Raw genomic sequence first — 19,054 nt, 5'->3', positions numbered from 1 at the left:
ACCTTAAATCAGTCTCTGCTCAGTTCAGTGTAGTTTCTAATAGAGGTGGTAGAGAATGTGTGTGGCTGCATGTGAGATTTTAATTGCGCTATAATTATATACTTACTGGAGCCAGTTTCCAGGTACATGACTGTTAGTACATCTCTCTCCATTTGTCCATCGTAGCTCATGGAAACTTCTTTCCCTTTGATGGCCCCACAGGTATTCTGGCTCACGCCTTCAAGCCAAGGGAGTGCATGGGGGGAGACGTGCACTTTGACAAGGATGAAATCTGGACAGTGTGGCGTCGCAAGCTAGGTAGGGCCACTGCTCCAAGCATAACATGAGGATCTGAATAGTTTTTTAAAAACACAATAAAATAGGATTTCAAATATGATTATAGACAAATAAACATTTTCTCATTGGATGTTGTTTTAGGTTACAACCTGTTCACTGTTGTGGCCCATGAGTCAGGCCACTCCCTTGGTATCTCCCATTCCAAAGACCCCTCATCTCTCATGTACCCCAACTACAAGTATTACAATGGAGCACAGTACACACTGCCATGAGGTGACGTGCTGGGAATCCAGCAGTTGAGTTGAAATCACCATAGTTATCAAATGGTCCATTTTTGGTGGATTTCTATCTAAACATTGGAGACTTTGCTTTTATTTCCAAGGCAAGCCAGTCAGAAAACAGGATCCACCTAATCTTCCTAAGAAGTGCGATCCCAACTTCTCTGTTGATGCAGTGGCAGTGTTCGGGAAGAAGATAGTTCTCTTTAAAAAGCATGTAAAGGAGTTTTGAATTATGCAATATGATTTTTATGGTATAAATTCTTATTTGCCCCAACACAGCTGTTTGTTTCCCTCCAGGTACATGTGGTTGAGGACAACATGGACAACATACTGGAACCGTCTGAGAGAGGGCCCCAGCAGCACATACCTTCCCAGCATCAACTCTCCTGTGGGTGCGGCCTATGACATCCCTGCCAAAGGCGTGGCATATGTCTTCACTGGTAATGTGCAGTCTGATCGCCTCAAAGGCCTCACTTAGGCCTTGCAGCATGACAGGGCTAGATTTGAAACAGAAAACTGTTTCAAAGAACAACTGGACCTAAATTATAGCACTATGTCATAATTGTCGCACCTCATGCAAGAAACTCACGAAGCTTATTGCCATCTGGCAGTTCTTGTGGTATGGTTTTCATAATGTTCCAAATGCAGTGGCAGTGCTCTGTGTTTCAGGTCCTAAGTACTGGGTGGTTTGACAGCTTAAGATGAAAAGCCACTTTGGCTCCATATATGACTATGGCCAGAGTAAGGAACATTGACGCTGCTGTTCATATCAGTGAATATGGAAAAACCTTATTCTTCATAGGACACAATTACTACAGGTAAACACAGTCTCTAACAAAATGTTTTTGGGTAAATGACAAACATAAAGTGAATGGTAATTACAGTATAATACAGTATTCTGTTGCAGAGAATATAATGTTTCCAAACGTCCACTGTTTTGGTAAGAGCGGTATGTCTTGACTGTTGCAGTGTTTTGATGAATAGGCATTCTAGCTCCTGAGAGGCAAAGCCTGCCATCTAGTGTTTAACAATGAGACATTTGTTAGAAAGCAACTGCGCATAAGCAATCCATCATTTATAAGTTCAATGTTTATTTTTTTATACAATGTATAGATACGATGAACACAGACGTTCATCAGACTGGCCAGGTATTGGGAGGAGGGTTGATGCCGCATTTGAGTTACATTTGCCACCTTGCCTTCAATTGCATACATTTTGATATCATGACACATTTGTGTTATCTTGATTACAAGGCCCACTTTAACAAAACATTATCATGTTTTCTCACCAACAGGTACAATCTACCTCTTCAGTGGAACAAAGGCATACAACTATGACTACAGACAGAACCGGGAGCTGAGTCGAATCCTAGCAAATGCATGGCTGGGCTGCTAACATATCTGTCAAAGACACAAGACGTGACCCTACACTCCTTCATGAAAAGGAATACTACTTACAGACATTTTACATTTAAGTCATTTAGCAGACGCTCTTATCCAGAGCGACTTACAGAAGCACCTCACCTTGCATGAACCAAGATAACTCATCAGTTGAATGTTGATGAGTGTTGCAAGGAGTTAAATTACATCATCAAGCAACCGTCTTCAAGGCCAGTTCACTTAAATCCCAGTGGTATCTTTCTGTATGTGTACAGAACATAAAATACAAATGTATTAATTGTATTATAATGTAGTAACATGTTACACTTCTGAATTGTATTTCAATAAAAAAGGTATTTCGAATTTTGAATGTTAATAGATGTGCTTCCATTGACTGATCAAAGATATTCAAACTAACCACTGTATTATCCTGACAATGTATACCTACAGTATGCCTAAACCTCACCCTAACAATCACCCCAAACTCTACGCACCACCTCCTGAAATGTTATCAGGAGGATGATCCCTCTTCCGTGAGAATAGGGGCTTGTCCTAATGTTTACAGCAATGTTCAACAGCACAAAGCCGACTTTGGCATCTCACTCATGTTCTGATTGGAACCATGCACACCACAGGTTGTTAGGGATCATATAAAAGAGAGTGTGGACAGGGCAGGGTGATAGAGAAAGAGAGGGTCTCCCTCTCTGCATTATGACAGGTTTGTAAATTATGGGTCTTTCTACGGGTTCCGCGCTCCTGTTTCTGGCCTGTTTGGGTCTGTGTCAGGCTGCCCCCACCAGCACTCCAGAGGTCCAAACATCACCAGAGGACGATGAGACAGTTGCTAGGGTAATTTAGCATTACATGGCTCAGTGTGTTGCTACCCGTACTGTCAGTATTATCTCAGAATGAGGCGAGAAAATACTTGTTAGTCTACTTGTTATGCTTGTTATGTACTGTTTTGCATGAGAGTCCTAATAGGCATGATAGTTTAAAATGTTGTCTCTAATCCTCCTCCTACACCAGGACTACCTGTCTCAATACAACACAGATGTGGGGTTGACGAAATCAACTTCCCAGAGTATTATCAAGCCTGACATTCACAAGAGCCTGGAGGCCATGCAGGCGTTCTTTGGCCTGGAGGTCACTGGGGTTCTGGACAAAAACACTCTGGAGGTGATGAAGGATTCCAGGTGTGGAGTGTCTGACATCAGCAGATATGGACACTTCCACAGGAAACCAAAATGAGAGAAGAGCACTGTCACCTACAGGTATAGTAAAAGCTCTTTAAGTGCATTAAGTTTGACAGCTAAAATCATTGAAAATAATATGGTATTCATGGATAATTGTTGATCATCTGCTGAAATGTCAAATCCGTTGTTACCCAGCCTGGGTCATTGTGCAATGCCTAGGTTGCACTGCACTGCAGGAGTAAAATGGGTCCCTTTTACTTGTCAGGTAATGTCAATGAGTGAGTGCTGAATGACTTGTGTTTGACAGAATCACTCAGTACACACCAGACCTGAGGCAGAGTGATGTAGATGCAACTATAGCTCAGGCCTTCCAAATCTACAGTGATGTAATCGCTCAAGACTTCAAACAGATCTACACTGACACTGCCGACATCATGATCCTCTTCAAGGGTTGATGTGAGTATGGACTATCACAATGGTAAGGATTCAATACCATCTCTATACACTACTGACAAAATATCTTAAATCTCGCTTGTCCAAACACAGATCATGGGGACTTCTATCCTTTTGATGGCCAAATGGTGTCTTAGCCCTTGCCAACTCCCCTGGACGGGACCAAGGCGGGGAAACACACTTTGACGATGACAAAACCTGGACAATGAGCTAGAGGGGTGACCATCTGAACACACAACAATATTTAAAACATAGTGTTGACCGATTCACTTATTCAACAGACTCACGTGTTATGTTGTCCTCAGGAGTGAATCTGCAGTTGGTGGCGGCCCATGAGTTTGGTCACGCTCTGGGACTTGACCACTCCAGGGACAGGAGAGCTCTGATGTTCCCCACCTATCAGTATGTAAATACCAATGGATACACACTGCCTGATGATGACAGACGTGGGGTCCAAGCCCTCTATGGTAATCAAACACATTGACAGCATTTCTATAGAATAATTCTGTTCACTACATGTGTTTTTTATTACTATCTTTATGGAATCCTATTTACAGTACATGTTTGTGCGGTGTGTGTTATCTTAAATGTACACGTACACCTCATCCCAAGCCTACACCCAAGCCAGAACCCAAACTAGGACCAGAGCCAGAACCCGAGGATGCCAACAGAGAACCCCAAGCCAGACTCCAGACCCAACCCCAAAGACGAGCAGTGCAACCGGGACCTGGTGTTTCACGCAGCCTCCTCTATCAGGGGAGAACTGTACTTCTTCAAAAATGGGTGAGTTGGATCCTTGCAAACATTTCCAATGCAAGACCTGTGTTTCAAGCTGATTCTCTGTCATTATAGGTACTACTGGCTGAAGAGCACGGCTGTCCAAGGAATTAGGCTGACTAAAGTGAGCTCGAGATGGGCTCAGATTAACTATGTCGATGCTGCCTATGAAATCCCAGCTAAATATGGGGTATATCTGTTTGAAGGTACAGTAATGACAGGAATGTCAAAAGCACAAAAAAATGACAGCTAAATTTGATTTGTGTACTCCCACTCCCAAACTCTCTCGTACAAACAGTATGTACTTTGTCTCATATTTCCACAGGTGACAAATACTGGGGAATACAGTACCTTGCAAAAGTATTCATCCCCTTGGTGTTTTTTCCTATTTTGTTGCATTACAACCTGTAATTGAATGGTTATGCACGATCAAGTTTGCAGTTTTTTTGTCTTATTTCTTTGTTTAACAATAAAAAATATGTTGTATCTTCAAAGTGGTAGGCATGTTGTGTAAATCAAATAATACAAAATCAATTTTAATTCCAGGTTGTAAGGTAAAATAACAGGAGAAATGACAAGGGGGTGAATACTTTCGCAAGACACTGTAAGGGCTAATGCAAAGACAATCCTCCCTGGTTATCAAAAGTCAATCTCCAACTTGGGTACCCCCTTATCAGTGACTAAGTTAGATGCATCCGTGTATGTGCCAACCAGAGGGAAAACTCTCTTCTTAGTTGGCAAGGTGAGTTTAGAACATGATTTAATTAAGATGCCAATAATATATATATATATATGTCATGCATTTTTCTGTATGATAACATGAATCTTTAGATTTAATAATAATAATACAACATAATGATTTGATTGATAATTATGTTTCAGCTTTGAGGCAAGACGACAAATGGACTATGGATATCCTCAATCCATAACTCAGGATTTCCCAGGCATTGGCTCCAAAGTGGACGCTGTCTTTGAGAATTTGTTTTGCAATGAATATTGTAAAACAATCTTCATATTATTACATACATGAGTTTATAAAGCGTTCAGCACAACATTTGCTCTGGACAAAACTTTTGCTGATAAAGCCAATGTTTCTTCCTATAGGTTACCTTTACTTCTCAGATTGTCCAAGGCAGAGTGAGTACAAACGGGTGATTGGTGTTCTTCTGAACTACGGCTGGCTGGTTGCTACTAAGATACTACTACTGCAGTTTCGCTCATTTTCTATCTCTGTAAATAATTGCAAAACTGTTGTAGGCTTACTACTGTGTTTCTTGCTTGTCTATCACTACAAAACAAGGGAAAGCTGTTATAGAGTGTATGTCTACTTTGATATTCATCCATAAATATGAATATGTGTATGGGCTCACCTCTAAAAGAGACCTTGGTCTCAGCATGACTCCCTGTCAAAATAAAGTTGAAATGCAATAAATAAGTGATTGCTGTATTTGATTTATATCAAATCACGTGCATATAACTGTTGGGTATGTGTATAATAGATCAAGGGTTATTGTCTATTTCTTCATTAATGTCAAACTCCTATCAGCATAGCCTAGGGATTCAAATAAAAGTCAGATGTTGTGTAAGTCGACGTGTTTACTGTACCTTTTGTCATTGGCAGGACTGCTGGCACTTGTTTGTTTCTCATTTGATCATATCTATTGTCAGAGAGCAAGATTCGAGATGTTCATTGATAAAACATTTATCATTAAATAAATGCAATTGATACAAATATTGATTAGTATTATTGTGAACGTAGCTCATACTCAGTTCCAACTACAGATACACATCAGCTGTTGACAACAGGCTGCATAAAGAACTACATTTCCCAAATCTAAAAAAAGCGATTTAATGACAGGAAAGGCATGGTGCTCGTTTTAATACCTCCGAAGCGTAGTTTCCGTCAGTTTTCTGAAATAGTTCAGGCGATAAAAACAAGTCGACTGCACAACGCGTTGTTGGATTTTTGCAAACCTTTCATCATAGTAATTTTTGAGATTAGAAACAAACATACTCTCCGGGAAACGTGTTTGTTTGCTAGCGTCAAGCTTTTGCTGCAACGTGTAAGTTATGTAAACAATGCAATGGAGACAAGCGAAGAAGTGCTTCAGGGTTCTCCGATGATTCACGGAAAAGAGCAAGCACGAATTGACAGGAGTGGGGTAAGTTTTTGTCAAATATAACGAATACTCCTACAAACGTTCATTCGCGTAAACTGCCGAGTTATCTACTTCCTACAAACCTCTCGCCTGCGATCATTGATAGTTAACTAGCTGGTAGTAGCTGCTCATGCGCCGTCGCCGATGACCATTTCAAACAATTTCCAAAACATCCTCATGCCTCTTCTTATTTTCCCAGGCAGTAGCTATGTTCTACAAAGTAATCTAGATGACCAGTTCTTGGATGTGTGTCTTCGTTTTGTTCCAGCCCTCAACGAGCAGAAACCAGACCACAGGAACTCCTCTCTCACCTATGGACCCACTGAACACACTGTCCAACTTCGAGTCAGAGATGGAGCCAGACGGACAGGGAAACTACTCTCTCTTCCCTGCCTTGGACAACATGGCCAGCCTGGCAGGAGCTGCCGAGGCTCTAGAGAGGTAAGCAATGCCAAATGTACAGCATGCACACACACGTCCTTATTCTGTTGTGTGTAGGAGGACAAATAGGCTGCCACTACACAGGAAATATAATGTTGGGTCTTTCTGCTAGTATGATATGAGGATAAGTCTCTTACTTGAATATTTATTTGCTTTGTCTTGAACTTTCTACCTAAATATGAACATGTCTATTCATTATTTTTCCACAGTGAACCAGCTAACGATGTTGCAGACAAGCCCAATCTCACATGGCTTGATGCTGCGCAGGTATAGTATTTTTTTAACACAGCACTGTCTGTAGGCTACTGTATGTACCATGTTGACATTTAAAATCAGATTGCTGTCTGTCAGTGAAATACAGCAGCAATACAACAGTCTGCTCTTTCCCAGATTGTATTGGAGGCAGCTGGACGCCCAATGCATATCAAGGAGATCAAACAGCAAATCATTGACAGGGGATTGGTTCAGTCCAAGTACAGTACATCATTATCAATTCTATAGATATACAATGCATTTTAAAGAAAGACAAAATGCGTCAACTGCATCCATTTAAAAAACAAACATATTTTAAGCTTTCAAAAACATTCCTGATAGATCAACAGCATGATATTCCCAGTAATCATTCCTCAACTGTCCATAACCACATTTATATTCTATTTCTGGACAGTGCGAAGTCAAGCCTTGAGGCTGTCATGTACCGTGAGGTAAGACTAATGAGACACTTCAATGGCCGTGATAGGTCCAATGCTCATAGCATCTCCATTTTCTTTGCTGTACTCCAATGGACTCCACACCAAGGCCACTATAAATTAAGCAGTTCACTTTATTTATTATTTGTGCTGTACATTATCGAAGTGGATATTTCAGTATTACAAAAAAAAAAAAATTGTTTGCTTTCTGCATATCATTTCTCTGTTGCTTTTCCCTTCCTTTTGTTATTGAAAGAAAGGCCGTTAGTTGAACGTAGGACAGGTTTGCACATCAAAGGCTGTGCCTTGAACCAGAGAGAATGCAATTGTGCTCTCTGCTATAGTGTGCCAGGATTAGAACATTCATCATGATGCTATTAAGTAGCAGTTAACACAGGCTAGATCTTATTCATTCAAGGTTACAACAGTGAGACCTACCCTTAAGACATTTGTCAGTTCCCCAACACCTAGCCTTGGCCTTAGTATCCCACTATGTTGCAGACACAGAAAGGCAGCAGGAGATTCAAGAGGATTGAGAACAGAAATGGAGTCTTTGCACTGTTGGTAAGTTATCATTATGCAAAGGATGTCAGAAGAAATCCCTTTAGTTCAATTCTATCACTGCTGATCTGACAAATATAGACATTTAGGAGAGTGCAGTGGAAGATCAATGTGTTTGGATAATTAACATATTTTTTTTCCTTATATAGTCATTGTAGCCATGTTACTTTGCTCTGTCACAGTTTTCATTTTGTGTTGCATCAGTTACTGTTCCAGATATACCTCATCCACATAACATTGTCATTGTATGCACAATCATATGATGTGGATCATGGCCTACATTGCCACTAGTATTTGAATGTGGTGTTATGATGCAATGCCCACTGAGTTTGGTCTCTCTCCATCCACAGACAGATGATGAGGGGCAGCAGGCTCTACAGTCCTTCACCACCCAGTCTTTCATGGGGTCTCCCCCCCAGTCAACCTTCTCCAGCTCTGGCTCTGCAGCCTCTCTGCCTCCCTTCCCCTCCCCCACGGGTCTCTCTGAGACCAGGCCCAAGACCAAGAAAGGCCCACGCAAGAACCAGAACGAAAAGTACAGACTAAAGTACCTCAGACTACGCAAAGCAGCACTGGCCATGATTTTCGTGAGTACTCTACATACTAAAGACAATCACTTGAATCAGTATTATTCAAGTTATTTCTGTAACACAATGTGTTCAGATGCTACATGCGTCCACCATAACACTTAGATGTATGGAAGAGAAATGTTGGAGATGTATAGTAGACTATGGTATTATAGGCCGAGGGCTGAAGTCACAAACTGAATATCCCACAGGAGAATGCGGCTCTCTGTGATGAAGTTGCCCACTTAGAGGAGAAGTTTGTGCGAGCAAAAGAGGAGCGTAGGTGAGTTTAACTGCTATATTGATGCATTTTTTTTCCCTTTTTTTCTTTTGGACACTGATTGACAGGTACTTTGAAAACAGTTTTTGTTGTCTAATCGGGCATCTCTTGTGCTTTGTTTTCCAGGTTCTTACTGAAATCGCTGTTGCAGTACCAGTCTGTGTCAGAGGGGGAGCTGCTCACTGCTGCTACTACCAGCTCTCACCCCCCTGTGACCTTCAGTGCCGTCCCAACGGGGGCGTCAGTCCTGCCTGTGGGTCATAACCTGGCCTCTGGGACCTCTGGGGCAGAGGAGGGCCTTCCTAAGAAGCCTAAGAAGGAACGAGGCAGGGAGAATGGAAAAGACGACGGTGGGTAGAGCCATGTTTATACCAGCCTACCTGTAGATAAGACAGATTCTTATGTCTTGTAATGATGGGTAGCACAGTATTTTCTTTGACTCCATAAAATACATTTTCCTCAGGTCCAAAAAGAATGTCAAAAAAGCGGAGGCTTGCTGACGCGGGGTCTCGTAAGCTGGTTCAGCCCATCGCTCTGGACTCCTCAGGACGTCCTGTCTTCCCCATAGTACTGGGGGGTCTGACTGTGTACAGTCTAGGGGAGGTCTGTGTCTCAACTCATACTTATGCCTCACATTATGCTCTTTATAAACACTGTCCAACTTATCTTACATTGGTTATGCAAGTGAGTAGAACATTCTGTTGAAAGTACTGAACAGATTTCCACCATAGGCAGAACATTCATGTTGGTCAGGATCAGTGTCTATGAAAGGAGACCAGGAGAGGCTATTTAAGACTGTTGGGACACAGCCCATGACTTCTCAGATCAGTGGCTAGAGAATAATGAATGATGTCCTTCCTTGTTCCAGATTATCACAGACAGGATGCTGTTCCATGACCAGTGTGCCATTTACCCAGTGGGTTTCTGTAGCACACGCTTCTTCGCCAGCATGAAGAGCCCTGATCAGCAGTGCCTCTACACCTGCCAGATTAAGGATGGGGGTGGTGGCCCACAGGTACACTCACACTAATGGAGCTATAAAACATTATGAAGTCAAGTGCTAAGTAAGTCAATAAGGTGCTGTGAGACAGCTTATGTTTTTGTGGGGAGTGTTTTCCTTATCAAACCATCTCCCTCCTCCCAGTTTGAGATAGTGCCTGAGGAAGACCCTCAGAATGCCATAGCTGCCTCCTCTGCCCTCACCTGCCATTCCAACCTGCTGAAGGCCATTGGTGCTCTAAGGTACCTGCTTGCTGTACAGACTGGCTTACAGAATCAGTGGATGCATTTCATTGTATGACTTTTCTCTCATTATCTTACATCTATACCCCTACAGATCTAAACCGGTGGCACCCATCGTGCCTTCTGGAGCAGACTTCTTTGGATTCTCCCACCCCACCATCCAGAACCTGATCCAGAGCTGCCCAGGAGCACGCAAGTGCAGCAAGTGCGTCTCTAGTACTCAAGTATAATGTCATGGACCTCACAGGAAATTAATTGAACATTGCACATTATCTTTGTGGAGATTGCAATTGGTGCATTTCCTGAGTTCAGATGAACTTTAATATACTTTCTCATATCTGCTAAAGTACATGTAGCTGAACGACTTATGTGTTGCTTATTGGTGTGATATATGTCCCTGTAGTTATCAGTGGATCCGTTTCGAGGTGTGTCGTCCAGGCGACGGCCAGGTTCCACACAGCCTGTCTGATGACGATGCCTCGGTCAACTTTGAGGCCTACCAGAGACACCAGGGCTTTGATGACAGCATCAGGGGGGAGCACAATCTAGTAGGTGAGGCCGAGCAGTTTGCCAAACTTTCTCTACCTACCTGTACACCCCCTAGGCTCAGCATTTAGCATATAATGGCCTTTGTTTATTATTCTTGTTGTCTGCTAGCGGAAATAGAAAGCAATGATATTATGGGTCAACGATCCACAGTCAAGATCTGATTTCAACCACTCAATCCCATCTTCTTTCCCCAGGCATGACTCCACAATCCCCTGGTTCCTCTCACCAGCATCTTCTGAGCTCACCCACCCTTCAACCTTCTACATCTTACTTCAGCCACTGATCCGTTCCTCCTCAACCTCCAGACCAGTGAAGTAGTGGAAAAGAAAAAACTGGTAAACGATGATCGCCTTTTGCGGTTAATAAAGTAACACTCCATATATTTTCAATGCATTTATTTGTGATGGGTGGGTAAATGCTTGTGCAAAATAAATGAAATGGCATTTACCCTCCACTACACCACTGCTCTAGAAAGCCTGGTGACGCCTGTGTGGAGGTTCTCAATAGGACCAGTTGCGTCTGTACTGACATTGACAGTTCTAGAAGGAACCAAGAAGAGGAGACTACAGAATCATGTTCTCTTCCATTTAAGCGATCAATGTACGTTGTTGTTATCATGTGAAAGAAAGTTGATCTGACCGCCCTCTGCAGGTCTGTTTGTGTAGATGATCAAGTTGGCCCCTGTATGTAATACTGTAGTTGGTACTATAAAATGGGTGGTTCGAGCCCTGAATGCTGATTGGTATACCACGGGTATGACAAAACATTTATTTTTACTGTTCTAATTACATTGGTAACCAGTTTAATAACAATAAGGCACCTCGGGGGTTTGTGATATATGGCCAATATACCAAGGCTAAGGGCTGTATCCAGGCACTTAACAGTCCTTAACCGTGGTATATTGGCCATATACCACACCCCCTCCTGCCTTACTGCTTAACTATAGTTGATTTGGTGGACAATGTAAAATGGACTACGCCTGACATTTCAATAAAAACATTTTATTTCATTGATCATCAAATAATAGAACAAGGTAAAAATCATTTCTCATATCGTATCATTCAAAAACAAATTTCCCACCCAGATGGGTTGACTAATCCATTCCTAGCGGGGGTGGGTTCTCGTCTCACTGCTTGTCTGGCCAGCGGTTGAGAGTAAAGGGAGGTGCAGGTAGAACCCCATCAGCACTGTAAACAGGACATGCCTTAAAGTCACAAGGCCAGTCCCTCCATGCGTAGCGCAGGCCGGCTACATTGTCCATGGAACAGTAATTCGTGGACACTTGGACGGCGTTAACTCCCCACTGCAGTATGGGAGCTGGGACCCACACCTTTTATCAAGGTGGAAAAGCCTGCATGAGCCAACACCACAGAAAGAATTCAGACCCAGTTGACCCAGCCCATCCTGTTCATGGTCGGTAGAAACACTACACCATAACTTAATACACATTACAAGTACAGCAATCAGACTTGAAAGATGTCTTTGGATTGAGCAACCAAGATTCTCTGGTTATAAATAATGTTGAGATACTGGTCATTGACCAGGACCCGGCCAGGGAAAGGCCCCTGGAACGAGACGACCTCCAAATAAGCCCCAGCTCACTGGTAAACATCTTGTTCCACACTCTAATACCCACACTAGCTTAGGGCTGGAATGATGCCAGTATCGCAATACTACCTAGCTAGTGTCGTGGCAGGGAAACCAAACAAAGCAGATTTAACTTTTAAGGAAAAAAACCCAAATGTTGGAAACATTATGTAGTCATCCAGTCACATTTATTTTCCAAGCTATAGCACACAATATTTCACCCAACTTCTGTTGAGCTTCAATTGGTGGACATTTTCCTGAAAATGTCTTGATAAACTTGGGAATTCATTTTTCCGTCAATGATAGCAAGCTGTCCAGGCCCTGAGGCAGCCCCAAACCATGATGCTCCCTCCACCATACTTTACAGTTGAGATGAGGTTTTGATGTTGGTGTACTGTGCCTTTTTTTTCTCCACACATAGTGTTGTGTGGTCCTTCCAAACAACTCAACTGTAGTTTCATCTGTCCACAGAATATTTTGCCAGTAGCACTGTGGAACATCCAGGTGCACTTTTGCAAACTTCAGACGTGCAGCAATGTTTTTTTTGGACAGGAGTGGCTTCTTCCATGGTGTCCTCCCATGAACACCATTCTTATTTGGTGTTTTACGTATTGTAGACTCGTCAGCAGAGATGTTAGCATGTTCCAGAGATTTCTGTAAGTCTTTAGCTGAAACTCTAGGATTCTTCTCAACCTCATTGAGCGTTCTGCACTGTGCTCTTGCAGTCATCTTTGCAGGATGGCCACTCCTAGGGAGAATAGCAACTGTGCTGAACTTTCTCCATTCATAGACAATTTGTCTTACTGTGGACTGGTGAACATCAAGGCTTTTAAAGATACTTTTGTAACCCTTTCCAACTTTATGAAAGTCTACCATTCTTAATCTTAGGTCTTCTGAGATCTCTTTTGTTCGAGGCATGGGTCACATCAGGCAATGCTTCTTGTGAATAGCAAACTCAAATTCTGTGAGTTTTGTTATCGGCAAGTCAGCTCTAACCAACATCTCCAATCTCGTCTCATTGATTGGACTCCAGGTCAGCGGGTTCCTGACTCGAATTAGCTTGGAGAAGTCATTAGCCTAGGGGTTCACATACTTTCTCAACCTACAGTGTGAATGTTTAAATGATGTATTCAATATAAACAAGAAAAATACAATAATTTGTGTTACTAGGTTAAGCACACTATGTCTATTGTTGTGACTTAGATGTAGATCAGATCAAATTTCATGACCAATTTATGCATAAATCCAGGTAATTCCAAAGGGTTCATATACTTTTTCTTGCCACTGTACATTCACAGGGGATTAGGTTTTGTCACAATTTCATTTAGTGAACAAAAAGGAGAGCAGTTGTTGATAAATCCAATAAAAATCAATCCGGTTTATTACAATCATTTAGGGAGAACACCTTCAGAGCTGAAGCAAAGAAAATGTCTTAAGGGCATGTCAGAGGTCAGACGTCAACGTCGCTGTTTCTATGCTGTTACTGTATGCTAAAAGATGGGAGAAAACAGATGACTCCAAGCTGTTTTACCTTGGTACCAGAGGTCATGTTGAGAAGTGGATGGATCATGGCATTCCACAACAGAGTTAGTCCGCTTAGACAAATGCATTGAAGGTGTATATGGTATGGGGATCCTGGATGAAAAGAACATAACATAGTCCAACTGATATCAAGTACCATAGATGAGAGGATATTTTAACTTAGTCCAAAAGAAACAAGACTAAAATATTCACTAGTCTACCCATCTACAATCCCCAAGAAAAGTTCAATAATTTGCATACCTAACAAACATCTCTATTGCAAGAGTAAAGCTCCAGGGTCCCTGTACACTTACCCGTTAATCCTGTCCAAGTCACAGTGTTGGAGTGCTCGGGGGGAGGACCATGCCTCTACAGGTGTGCCTCCCCAGCAGGACGTCACTAGGCCGATGGGGTACTTCAGCGCCTTGTACAAGTGGCGCCCAAACATCCAGCACACTGCAGAGTAGTGCTTGAAATCCCTACCACCCAGCAACTCTGTTCAGGAGGTTTAAGATGAATTCCCATTATCAATTAAATGTATTAATACCATTAGTCAGTTGGCTGACAGCTATCATTTGCATGAAATTTCACATCTAATCGAGCTAATAGACTGACTCCAGAGCCTATCCATACTTGCTGTGGGGACAGACCAGGGCATCTCCACTCCAGCCAGGTCAGTCAGCTCAGTGTAGCTCTGCTCCAAGGCAGCCATAAAGATCCGCACCTGAAGGAACTTGGAGGCCAGAGCTAGCTCCTCTGATGCATTGAACACCTTGAGGACAAGACATAATAATGGTATAACTCAGTTGGTAGAGCGTGGCGCTTGCAACACCATGGTTGTGGGTTTGATTCCCAAGGGGGACCAGTATGAAAATGCACTCAATACTCTAAGTCGCTCTGGTAAAGAGCGTTTGCTAAATGACTCAAATAAATGTTTAAAAATTATGCAGATTCAGACTTATATTAACATTGCAGAGTGGTCTCAGAGGGAATCTTTGGAATCATGCCGTTTTCACCAGAGACGTTGTGAAAGCCATGTTGCTCTGTCCCCCACACAGCCAGACATCCCCAAACAGCACATCTGTGAGAGTGATACTGTGGTTGTTCTGGAGGACTGCAGTCACGTTGTAGGGACCGCCAGCTTCCATTGGGTCAAGGGTTATCCTCCATATCCCTGGGAAGAGATCCAAAACCATGGATCAGTGAAGGTTACCCTTATGTGTTCATGTACAAGGCAAAAAAAGTGGGACACAGCACAATTAACTTCAAACAATTTTGGTGCTTTCTTTGTTCCTCATACCCTTTTCCTCATTCTAACAGATGTGTCACCATCACCTTTACAGTACGATGTTATTTGTTAGAAAAATAACTTGACATGAGTTTAGGGATTTATCAACTTTCCTATGTGAAATTATGCTTACTTCATCCTCAGCTTCATGACATGACTGGATAGGCACGCTAAACTAAAGGCATTGTTGCGATCAGATAACTCACCGGCAGCCACACTGACAGCAGGTGCATTGTTAGTGACTGGTCCTCCTGATAGAAAGACCGTGACCTCAGTATCATCGGGTCCATAGCCCCACAACACAGCCCTCTCTGGGGCCTTCTACAGAACCATGTGATAGCCATAATAGGAGGCAAATTGGAACCCACTGTCTGGAAACAAAAATGACTACTATTCATCTACTGTATTATAAAATATATATTTATCCAGTCAATATTCAAGGCAATTAAACTAAATCATATTACACATATTCAAAGTTAGACTGTCAAATAACATCTAAATATTATCCAAACAGAAAAATATATTGAAATATACAGAGCATACAAAACATTAGGAACACCTTAATTTTGAGTTGCAAAAGCCTCAATTTGTCTGGGCAGACTCTACAAGGTGTTGAAAGTGTTCCACAGGGATGCTGGCCCGTGTTGACTCCAATGATTCCCACAATTGTCAAGTTGGCTAGATGTCCTTTGGGTGGTGGACCATTGTTGATACCAGTGGTGTAAAGTATTTAAGTAAAAATACTTGAAAGAACTACTTAAGTAGTTTTTTGGGGTATCTGTACTTTACTATTTATATTTTTGACAACTAACTTCACAACATTCCTGAATAAAATGATGTACATTTTACTCCATATATTTTCCTTGACACCCAAAAGTACTTGTTACTTTTTGAGCACTTAGCAGGACAGGAAAATAGTCTAAATTCACACACTTACAGTGAGGGAAAAAAGTATTTGATCCCCTGTTGATTTTGTACGTTTGCCCACTGACAAAGAAATGATCAGTCTATAATTTTAATGGTAGGTTTATTTGAACAGTGAGAGACAGAAAAACAACAAAAAATCCAGAAAAAAACACATGTCAAAAATGTTATAAATTGATTTGCATTTTAATGAGGGAAATAAGTATTTGACCCCCTCTCAATCAGAAAGATTTCTGGCTCCCAGTTGTCTTTTATACAGGTAACGAGCTGAGATTAGGAGCACACTCTTAAAGGGAGTGCTCCTAATCTCAGCTTGTTACCTGTATAAAAGACACCTGTCCACAGAAGCAATCAATCAATCAGATTCCAAACTCTCCACCATGGCCAAGACCAAAGAGCTCTCCAAGGATGTCAGGGACAAGATTGTAGACCTGCACAAGGCTGGAATGGGCTACAAGACCGGCGCCAAGCAGTTTGGTGAGAAGGTGACAACAGTTGGTGCGATTATTCGCAAATGGAAGAAACACAAAAGAACTGTCAATCTCCCTTGGCCTGGGGCTCCATACAAGATCTCACCTCGTGGAGTTGCAATGATCATGAGAACGGTGAGGAATCAGCCCAGAACTACATGGGAGAATCTTGTCAATGATCTCAAGGCAGCTGGGACCATAGTTACCAAGAAAACAATTGGTAACATACTATGCCGTGAAGGACTGAAATCCTGCAGCGCCCGCAAGGTCTCCCTGCTCAAGAAAGCACATATACATGCCTGTCTGAAGTTTGCCAATGAACATCTGAATGATTCAGAGGGCAACTGGGTGAAAGTGTTGTGGTCAGATGAGACCAAAATGGAGCTCTTTGGCATCAACTCAACACGCCGTGTTAGGAGGAGGAGGAACGCTGCCTATGACCCCAAGAACACCATCTCCACTGTCAAACATGGAGGTGGAAACATTATGCTTTGGGGGTGTTTTTCTGCTAAGGGGACAGGACAACTTCACCGCATCAAAGGGATGATGGACGGGGCCATGTACCGTCAAATCTTGGGAGAGAACCTCCTTCCCTCAGCCAGGGCATTGAAAATGGGTCGTGGATGGGTATTCCAGCATGACAATGACCCAAAACACATGGCCAAGGCAACAAAGGAGTGGCTCAAGAAGAAGCACATTAAGGTCCTGGAGTGGCCTAGCCAGTCTCCAGACCTTAATCCCATAGAAAATCTGTGGAGGGAGCTGAAGGTTCGAGTTGCCAAACGTCAGCCTCGAAACCTTAATGACTTAATGAAGATCTCCAAAGAGGAGTGGGACAAAATCCCTCCTGAGATGTGTGCAAACCTGGTGGCCAACTACAAGAGACGTCTGACCTCTGTGATTGCCAACAAGGGTTTTGCCACCAAGTGCTAAGTCATGTTTTGCAGAGGGGTCAAATACTTATTTCCCTCATTAAAATGCAAATCAATTTATAATGTTTTTGACGTGTTTTTCTGGATTTTTTTGTTGTTATTCTGTCTCTCACTGTTCAAATAAACCTACCATTAAAATCATAGACTGATCATTTCTTTGTAAGTGGGCAAATGTACAAAATCAGCAGGGGATCAAATACTTTTTCCCCCCACTGTAGGTCCTGGATTGCAGGAAGGTTGGCCCCAGTGATGTATTGGGCCGTTCGCACTACCCTCTGTAGCGCCTTACGGTCAGATGCCGAGCAGTTCCCATACCAAGGGGCGATGCAACCAGTCAGGATGCTCTCGATGGTGCAGCTGTAGAACCTTTTGAGGATCTGGAGACGCATGCCAAATATTTTCAGTCTCGAGAGGGAGAAAAGGTTTTGTCGTGCCCTCTTCACAACTGTCTGTGTATGTTTGGACCATGATAGTTTGTTGGTGATGTGGACACCAAGGAACTTGAAACTCTCGACCCGTTCTACTACAGCCCCGTCGATGTTAATGGGGGCCTGTTCGGCCCACCTTTTCCTGTAGTGCACAATCAGCTCCTTTGTCTTTCTCACATTGAGGGAGAGTTTGTTGTCCTGTCACCACACTGACAGTTCTCTGACCTCCTCCCTATAGTTCGTTGCCATACGTTTTGTTATATATCAAATCAAATTTATTTGTAAGGCCCTTCTTACATCAGCTGATATCTCAAAGTGCTGTACAGAAACCCAGCCTAAAACCCCAAACAGCAAGCAATGCAGGTGTAGAAGCACGGTGGCTAGGAAAAACTCCCTAGAAAGGCCAGAACCTAGGAAGAAACCTAGATAGGAACCAGGCTATGAGTGGTGGACAGTCCTCTTCTGGCTGTGCTGGGTGGATATTATAACAGAACATGGCCAAGATGTTCAAATGTTCATAGATGACCAGCAGGGTCAAATAATAATAATCACAGTGGTTGTCGAGGGTGCAACAGGTCAGCACCTAAGGAGTAAATGTCAGTTGGCTTTTCATAGCCAATCATTCAGAGTATCTCTACAGCTCCTGCTGTCTCTAGAGAGTTGAAAACAGCAGGTCTGGGACAGGTAGCACGTCCGGTGAACAGGTCAGGGTTCCATAGCCGCAGGCAGAACAGTTGAAACTGGAGCAGCACCACGGCCAGGTGGACTGGGGACAGCAAGGAGTCATCAGGCCAGGTAGTCCTGAGGCATGGTCCTAGGGCTCAGGTCCTCCGAGAGAAAGAAAGAAAGAGAGAAAGAATTAGAGAGAGCATACTTAAATTCACACAGGACACTGGATAAGACAGGAGAAATACTACAGATATAACAGACTGTCCCTAGCCCCCCGACACAAACTACTGCAGCATAAATACTGGAGGCTGAGACAGGAGGGGTCGGGAGACTGTGGCCCCATCCGACGATACCCCCGGACAGGGCCAAACAGGCAGGATATAACCCCA

General features: G+C 42.8%; 2 protein-coding genes and 1 long non-coding RNA gene across 7 annotated transcripts; 1 reads left to right on the top strand and 2 right to left on the bottom strand.

Annotated features, from left to right (window-relative positions):
* Nucleotides 1-1,628: 1,628 nt before the first annotated feature.
* Nucleotides 1,629-6,194, bottom strand: LOC115163559 (uncharacterized). 3 transcript variants are annotated; one of them, XR_003869774.1, is made up of 3 exons: nucleotides 5,965-6,194; nucleotides 3,870-5,762; nucleotides 1,629-3,162 (listed from the first exon to the last, which is right to left on the bottom strand). It is a non-coding gene; the product is annotated as an uncharacterized LOC115163559 (long non-coding RNA). The 3 variants fall into 3 exon arrangements; XR_003869771.1 differs by having other exon boundaries at nucleotides 3,870-6,194; XR_003869772.1 differs by having other exon boundaries at nucleotides 1,629-2,197; nucleotides 3,870-6,194.
* Nucleotides 6,195-6,228: 34 nt separating this feature from the next.
* tbrg1 (transforming growth factor beta regulator 1) lies at nucleotides 6,229-11,867 on the top strand. 3 transcript variants are annotated; one of them, XM_029715551.1, is made up of 15 exons: nucleotides 6,229-6,521; nucleotides 6,787-6,959; nucleotides 7,169-7,226; nucleotides 7,350-7,432; nucleotides 7,627-7,663; nucleotides 8,150-8,212; nucleotides 8,560-8,796; nucleotides 8,988-9,058; nucleotides 9,182-9,405; nucleotides 9,519-9,658; nucleotides 9,924-10,070; nucleotides 10,200-10,297; nucleotides 10,392-10,502; nucleotides 10,701-10,845; nucleotides 11,041-11,867. In XM_029715551.1, exons 1-15 carry the CDS (start codon nucleotides 6,444-6,446, stop codon nucleotides 11,044-11,046), a joined length of 1,671 nt encoding a protein of 556 aa, XP_029571411.1. In that variant the 5' UTR covers nucleotides 6,229-6,443; the 3' UTR covers nucleotides 11,047-11,867. The 3 variants fall into 3 exon arrangements, with proteins under 3 accessions (XP_029571411.1, XP_029571410.1, XP_029571409.1); XM_029715549.1 differs by having other exon boundaries at nucleotides 6,230-6,521; nucleotides 10,701-10,849; XM_029715550.1 differs by lacking the exon at nucleotides 8,150-8,212 and having other exon boundaries at nucleotides 10,701-10,849.
* Nucleotides 11,832-15,885, bottom strand: LOC115163558 (sialate O-acetylesterase-like). Its single transcript, XM_029715553.1, has 6 exons — nucleotides 15,449-15,885; nucleotides 14,971-15,128; nucleotides 14,588-14,726; nucleotides 14,269-14,449; nucleotides 13,965-14,068; nucleotides 11,832-12,197 (listed from the first exon to the last, which is right to left on the bottom strand). Exons 2-6 carry the CDS (start codon nucleotides 15,100-15,102, stop codon nucleotides 12,139-12,141), a joined length of 615 nt encoding a protein of 204 aa, XP_029571413.1. The 5' UTR covers nucleotides 15,103-15,128; nucleotides 15,449-15,885; the 3' UTR covers nucleotides 11,832-12,138.
* Between the last annotated feature and the right edge of the window lie 3,169 nt (nucleotides 15,886-19,054).

The sequence above is a fragment of the Salmo trutta genome, chromosome 26 (assembly GCF_901001165.1).
Source record: "Salmo trutta chromosome 26, fSalTru1.1, whole genome shotgun sequence".
NCBI classification, from domain to species: Eukaryota; Metazoa; Chordata; class Actinopteri; order Salmoniformes; family Salmonidae; genus Salmo; species Salmo trutta.
Note: the sequence above shows the minus strand (reverse complement) of the source record. Positions and strands in the feature narration are given on the sequence as shown.

Coding starts and splice junctions, on each gene's coding strand:
- LOC115163558 (XM_029715553.1), bottom strand. CDS start 15,102: ATGGAAGCTGGCGGTCCCTACAACGTGACTGCAGTCCTCCAGAACAAC. Junction 14,069..14,268: donor GACTTGGACAGGATTAACGG/GTAAGTGTACAG, acceptor CTTTTCATCCAG/GATCCCCATACCATATACAC. Junction 12,198..13,964: donor ACATGACCTCTGGTACCAAG/GTAAAACAGCTT, acceptor TGGCTCATGCAG/GCTTTTCCACCTTGATAAAA.
- tbrg1 (XM_029715549.1), top strand. CDS start 6,444: ATGGAGACAAGCGAAGAAGTGCTTCAGGGTTCTCCGATGATTCACGGA. Junction 7,227..7,349: donor CATGGCTTGATGCTGCGCAG/GTATAGTATTTT, acceptor GCTCTTTCCCAG/ATTGTATTGGAGGCAGCTGG. Junction 7,433..7,626: donor AGGGGATTGGTTCAGTCCAA/GTACAGTACATC, acceptor ATTTCTGGACAG/TGCGAAGTCAAGCCTTGAGG.